The 6,000-nt window shown below is 57.2% G+C and overlaps 3 protein-coding genes across 3 annotated transcripts; 1 reads left to right on the top strand and 2 right to left on the bottom strand.

Moving 5' to 3' along the window:
- Positions 1–16: 16 nt before the first annotated feature.
- GGTG_04907 (3-oxoacyl-[acyl-carrier-protein] reductase) lies at positions 17–1,679 on the bottom strand. Its single transcript, XM_009222705.1, has 4 exons — positions 1,440–1,679; positions 1,216–1,353; positions 996–1,134; positions 17–927 (listed from the first exon to the last, which is right to left on the bottom strand). Exons 2-4 carry the CDS (start codon positions 1,260–1,262, stop codon positions 274–276), a joined length of 840 nt encoding a protein of 279 aa, XP_009220969.1. The 5' UTR covers positions 1,263–1,353; positions 1,440–1,679; the 3' UTR covers positions 17–273.
- A 225-nt stretch (positions 1,680–1,904) lies between these two features.
- On the bottom strand, positions 1,905–3,625 carry GGTG_04906 (hypothetical protein). Its single transcript, XM_009222704.1, has 2 exons — positions 3,049–3,625; positions 1,905–2,946 (listed from the first exon to the last, which is right to left on the bottom strand). The coding sequence occupies exons 1-2, from the start codon at positions 3,449–3,451 to the stop codon at positions 2,444–2,446; spliced, it is 906 nt and encodes a 301-aa protein (XP_009220968.1). The 5' UTR covers positions 3,452–3,625; the 3' UTR covers positions 1,905–2,443.
- Positions 3,626–4,190: 565 nt separating this feature from the next.
- GGTG_04905 (hypothetical protein) lies at positions 4,191–4,658 on the top strand (the record flags this gene model as incomplete). Its single annotated transcript, XM_009222703.1, is given in 2 exon segments — positions 4,191–4,304; positions 4,314–4,658. Coding segments are annotated over 2 exon segments (459 nt in total).
- Positions 4,659–6,000: the final 1,342 nt, after the last annotated feature.

Below are 6,000 nucleotides of genomic sequence, written 5' to 3'. Positions count from 1 at the left end.
CCCCCCCCCCCCCCCCCCCCCCCCCAATAGCTTATTCAAGCAAGATCTCGACGAGCACGGATGAATTGAGATCCCAGACAGGAAAGACTCTATCTTTGAGCCTACGTGTGAGATGGTATACACGCGATGACTGGTGACTAAGGACGGTCTCGGTTCGGGGTGAAACTCGGCCTTCTGCCAACACGGATTAACCCCCTCAAACTTTTAGAGAGCTACCTATAAGTAATACCTGCCCTCAAGCCGTCTAGCTCGCAGTTATCACATCCTTACCCCCTAATCCAGCGACTGCTTGTTCGCATTGTTGCTCGGCGCCGCCAGCGGCGGGCCCTCGGGGGTGACGTAGGCCTTGGTCATGCCGCCGTCCACCACAAAGTCGTGGCCGTTGACAAAGGAGCTCTCGTCGCTGGCCAGGAACACGACGGCCTGGGCCTGCTCGACGGCCTCGCCGAAGCGGCCCGTGGGGAAGTGGATCTCGCGGCGCTGGCGCTTGGCCTTGTCGTCGCCGAGCCAGTCCTGCAGCAGCGGCGTGTTGAGCGGCGCGGGGCACAGGTTGTTGAACCGGAAGCCCTCGCGCGCGTGCACGATGGCCAGCTCGCGCGTCAGCGCCAGCACCGCGCCCTTGGACGCCGTGTAGGCCAGCTGCGGCGTCGCCGCGCCGACGAGGGCCACGACCGACGCCGTGTTGATGATGGAGCCCTTCGTCTTCTTGTGCCGCCTCAGCGCCAGCACGGCGTGCTTGCTGCCGAACCAGACCCCCTTGACGTTGATGTTCTGTGTCAGGTCCCAGATGGCCTCGGGCGTGTCGACGGCGTCGGCGTCGTCGGCGTGCATGATGCCGGCGTTGTTGAACATGACATCGAGCCCGCCCCACGAGTCTAGGCTCTCGACCATGGCCTTGACCTCGGCCTCCTTGGAGACGTCGCATTTCTGAGTGGGAGTCGAGCGTGTTAGGGCAGCACCACTTCATTTTGGGGACGGCGACGCTGTGTACTTACCACCGTCTCGACCTTGGCACCCGGCACCAAGGACTTGACCTTTGCCTGTGCCTTGGTAAGAGCCTCGGGGGAGATGTCGGCCATCAGGACGCTGGCTCCCTCCTTGGCAAACAAGATGGAGGTCTCGAGACCGATGCCGCTATCACGAAGCTTCTGTCAGCCAACCGCCTTGGCCATAAGGGTGCGAAGCTTCTATCAGCGAGGGCCAACGACAACATACCCGGCAGCACCGGTAATGATGGCGTTCTTTCCAGCGAGTCTGCCCATCTTGGCGTTATGTCGGGGTATCGAGGAGGGCGGCGAAAGTTGGGTTATAGGTAGGCGGGGGCGTGATGCACAGGACGCAAGATAGCAGAGCCTAGACAAAGCCAACAGGGCGGACAGTGTTTATATGGTCAGATGTGAAGTCTCGGACGGTTTTGGTTGACGGCAAGGGAGACTAACGGTACCTATCTCGATCTGGTTGAGCTAGCAAACGTGGAGCAGCGCGGGGCAAAGCTGAATGTCGCGATGTCTAGCCGTGAGTCAGGGAGCGTGCCTCACTGGACCGCTATCGCCCGGCTCATACACAAGCTCGCAAGCTCGAGGAAGGTCCGACAACGGCCCCGCGACCCAGGCTAGATCGCGGGGCAACTTGCGCTCCAATCAGCCCATGGTTAGCTCGAAATAGCGGGAACAAGGAATTATGCCCCTTTTACTAACCAGTTAATAAGAAAAGCGAAAGATTTATATAGGAAATTTATTATACACTAACACTATTCCCGGGCCCCCTCCCCCAAGTCTAGCTCAAAACTTCGTTTTTTTTCTTCACCCGTCTGGCCATATCAAATGCCACCTCTGTCTCTGCTTCGCCCTCCTATCGGAGATCGGCGGAAAGACGCCAGCAGACGCTCAGCGTACGGCCGCGGAGGATGTCACCATCCGGACGCGAAAAGCTGCTGTGCTCCAGGGAGACTCTTGCACCTGTCCTATCTGTCCTCCGCGTCCACGACCCGACCCCACTCGCCTTGATTCGATTTGCCTGGCCTGTGTGCCTGTCTACAGGGGGCGAGGGGCTGTCGTGCCTACCCTGTCCTGGTCGTGTTGCAACCCAGCTGGAGGCAGGCGGCGGATCGACAAGGTCGATCCGATTAAAGTGTTTATTTCTCCTTTCCATTTGTTTTCCCCATCCTCTTTTTGCATTATTATTCACCCCTCTTTCTTGCTCAAGCCCATTCTCTCTGCCAAGGCGGCATCCCATCTGCCGCGACAAGGGGTGCGCAGTCCCCTGCTTTCTATTTTTATTTTTATGAGAACCAGGAAATGCCAACCATTGGTTCGGTCCATTTGATGCTGCCAGTCGGTCGAAAGTCCGACAGGAGGAGTTTGGGTACGCACGTACGGTACAAGGACGGTAAACATTCCACTCAATTAATTAAACTGGGCGGACATGTCCATGTACATGTCCATTACTTCTTTGCGTTTTCAATCTCCTCCATCCTTGCAAATGCAGCCCCAGCCTCCTTGCGGGCCAGGTCATCTACCCCGTCCGCGTCCCGGACGGCTGCGAACCTCTCCTTCCAAAGCTGCCACCTCTGCGGGCACAGCCCGTTTGTTCCTTTCAGCCTGCGTCGCTGCTTGATCGCCTCCTTCTTGTCGAGCCGCCACAGGGGCCCCGACGTCGCGCCGTGCACCTCCTCGTCCCGGCCGTGCAGCACATGGCCGGCGTGGACGATCCACGCCGCAGCGCATGCGACCTTGGGAGAGACGTCCTCAACCGCGGCGGGGTCTGGGTCTACCTCGTCCGGGGCGCCGCGGACCGGCGTCATGGTGCCCTCCAGCGCGTCGACGAGGGCCCAGATGGCGTACATCTCCATGGGGACGAGGCTGAGGCCCGCAACCCTCGCCGCGTAGGCCTGGAGGTTGACGCGTCGCTCCTTTCGCTGGGTCTCCGAAGAAGCTCTCGCATCACCTAGCGCGTCAAACGAATGTCAGTATTTTATATCACAATGTGGCGCGGGTCATGTGCGCAAGTGCTATCAGCACAAAATGGTGGTTTGACGAGCTTGCTTACCATCGTCAAGCTTTTCGCGGAACGTGTTGCCGAACATAGGGAGGCCCGTCCACAGCGCGACCAAGTCTTCGCCGCCGCTGCCCCAGTCGTCTCCCAGCTTGACAGTCTTGGGGGTCAGGTCGTGCAGCGCCTTGATGAGCGCTGCCAGGCGGTCCTGCTGCGGGCTGTCATGGGGGAGCTGGCGTGCGAGGTCGTGGACGAGGTCCCAGAACCACCAGAGGAAGGAGCCCGCCGTGCCCTGCTCTGCGTAGTCCTTGCTGCAGAGGCCATCCAGGGCCGTGGCGGCCTCGGCTGGCGAGGTTGGCGAGGAAGCAGACGCAAGGGCCGAGTTGAGGATTTCGACCACCTTTGCCGCGAAGGCAGGTGCACTGTCGTCTTCGAGCCGCAGATGTACGTCGGGCATTTTAATGGTCTTTTTTGTTCTTTTTGTGGGCTGCAGAAACGCGGTAAAACGAAAGGGGGTGGTGGTTTTCCCTACAATGTTGTAGAGTCCAGGGCAATGTGAGGGGAGGAGGACATGTGGACGTTCGCTGGAGGTGGTGCTGATGCCGATTCCGGCAGCAAGTTCGATTGGGGGAGCTCGGGGGCCGCGGGGTTGACTCGACTGAGTGAGGACGGAACATATCAGGTAGGCCGAAGCATGAGCCCCACTTCCAAACACATTGTTGCACGCGAGCCAGACACGTAGACCGCCAGTTTTGCGGTGCAACTGCCAGAAGGAAGAGTGAGGCCAGGGGTATTACTGACTTGGGACAGCCTGCCTTCCCTTAACGCCATGTCAGCTTCCTTGCTATACTTGCGCAGCCATAGGCCGCGCGTCTGGCTTATGGCTTGACATCGCCGCGGTGAGCAAAGGCTAATTAATTTCTGGGATTTCACCGTTCCTCCAATCAGACTGATCTCTGGATAGATGACTTCGGTGAACCGAGCAAGCACCTCTTTGCCCCTATCATGCGGTCTCATGAGCCTTGCCTCGTTTAAGGCCCTTGGACAACAATAAATACATCAAGCTTGAACTCCCCGTGAAAAAAAGTGAAGAATAACATTCATCCACACTACAAACGATCACTTCAGTCACTCGTTGCTTCAGTCACTCGCTGCTTCAGTCAAGTTCCCCTCCGAAACAACATTTCGTCATCAAAATGCCCTCCTTCACTTACCTTCTCACCCTCCTCGCCGCCACTGCCGCGGTTGCCAGCCCGGCCCCCGTTCCCAATGATGACTACACCCTCCAAGCCCGCGCCGGCCAGTCCTACGTCTGCAAGGCGGGCGACAAAAACGACGGCGTGGAATACGGCGTGATCGGTCAGGACAGGGCCATCGGCTACTTCCGCGAGGCCAGAACCTCCACGGGCACCGGCAGCGGCTATCCCAAGCCTTTCGACAACAAGGGCAACGTCATGAAGTTCCCCTCGGGCTGCGGGTCCAACGTCTGGGAGCTCCCCGTCCTCAATAAGGGCAAGCGGTACGACTACAATGCCAAGAAGGACGGCAACTCGCCTGGCCCCATGCGCGTCTACTACACCAAAGACCTCAAGTTCTGCGCCATCGGCGCCAAGTTGAACCCGAACGGTTCCGGAAACCCCCACAACTGCGTCCTGAAGAAGTAAAAGCGACCAACTTGCGTTTCAGCCTAACGTGCAAGGCCCGGTGTATTCATCCACTGACTAATGGCTACAACGGGCACATGGTTACAACGGACGCATGGTTGGGTTGAAAAACACGCTAGTATTGGGCTAGGAGAGCCTCCTCTGTACGCAGAGGGCTGCAAGGGGCTTTAGGCCTCGCGCCTGCTTGGGTGGCCCGACAAGTTTTGTATACCTGGCCTGCCCTCTGCGTTCAGGGGTCCCACTGCAAAGTAGATAGTTACAAATCACAAGCCAAAGGAGTAAATAATAACAAACAACTTATTCCAAAAAAAAAGCAAAGAGCTGAAGAGGTGCAGGGACGGTGGGGATATGGCAAGAGGTGCATATCACGTGCTAGGGCACGTCATAGACTGCACCCCCTAGGGAGCCTGCCTTCGAGGATGGGGCCAACTGACCTGCAAGGCCACAGGAAGCGGTGTGTAAGGGCGCTGGATATGGTTCCCAGTAGTTTCTAAGCACTCTTGCCTCGCAGTTCCTTCCAGGAATAGTGTTACGCCCAGGTAATAGGCAAGGCTGGCCTGGTAAGCACAGCCTGACTGGTGTGGTAAACACAGCCGTAGTGAACAAGGTAGGTATCGGGTAGGATACGCATACATTGATCATCCCAGGGAACAAGAAATACGCAGCAGAGGACTGGGCTGCAGTCTTCTTCAAGTCGGTGCAGCTGAGAAACTGGGGCATCCCAAAGGCCATCATTTCGGACCGCGACTCGAAGTTCACGTCCGACTTCTGGACAACCCTGTGGAAGCTGCTCGGCACGTCTCTCCTAATGTCAACTTCCTATCACCCACAGACGGACGGACTAGCAGAACGAAAGAACCAAGTTGTTGAGGTGGCCATGCGCACTTACATTTCGGCTCACCCAGGGGACGACTGGACGCACCTCATCCTCCCCTTGCAATACAACCTCAACACCTCGATCCCTTCCTCCTCCTCCCCAACTTCGCCTCACTCGGAGTGCACCTCACCAAGCACTCCAGTTCTCATGCCAGATATCGACGCGTCCCAAGAGTGGATTGCGGCCCTAGCTCCTTCAGCTAACGAGCCGAGTCGCGATTCCCTACTCAAGAAGTTATTCAGCACTCAGTTTTGGCGCGGAGGTGACGGGCGGCGCCTTGATTACCAGGCCAGCCTTGCCTATTACCTGGGCGTAATAAATAGGAACAGGAATAGGTGCGGAACCAAAGATGAGAAGAAACAGAATTAGGAATAAAAACACGACTAAAAATAGGAATAACAAAAGGAATCATACCAGGAAAGAAAATAAGAATAGGATAGCTTACGGCACTAATAATTCCATTTA

Source organism: Gaeumannomyces tritici, assembly GCF_000145635.1.
Source record: "Gaeumannomyces tritici R3-111a-1 unplaced genomic scaffold supercont2.2, whole genome shotgun sequence".
In the NCBI taxonomy this organism is placed as follows: Eukaryota; Fungi; Ascomycota; class Sordariomycetes; order Magnaporthales; family Magnaporthaceae; genus Gaeumannomyces; species Gaeumannomyces tritici.
Note: the sequence above shows the minus strand (reverse complement) of the source record. Positions and strands in the feature narration are given on the sequence as shown.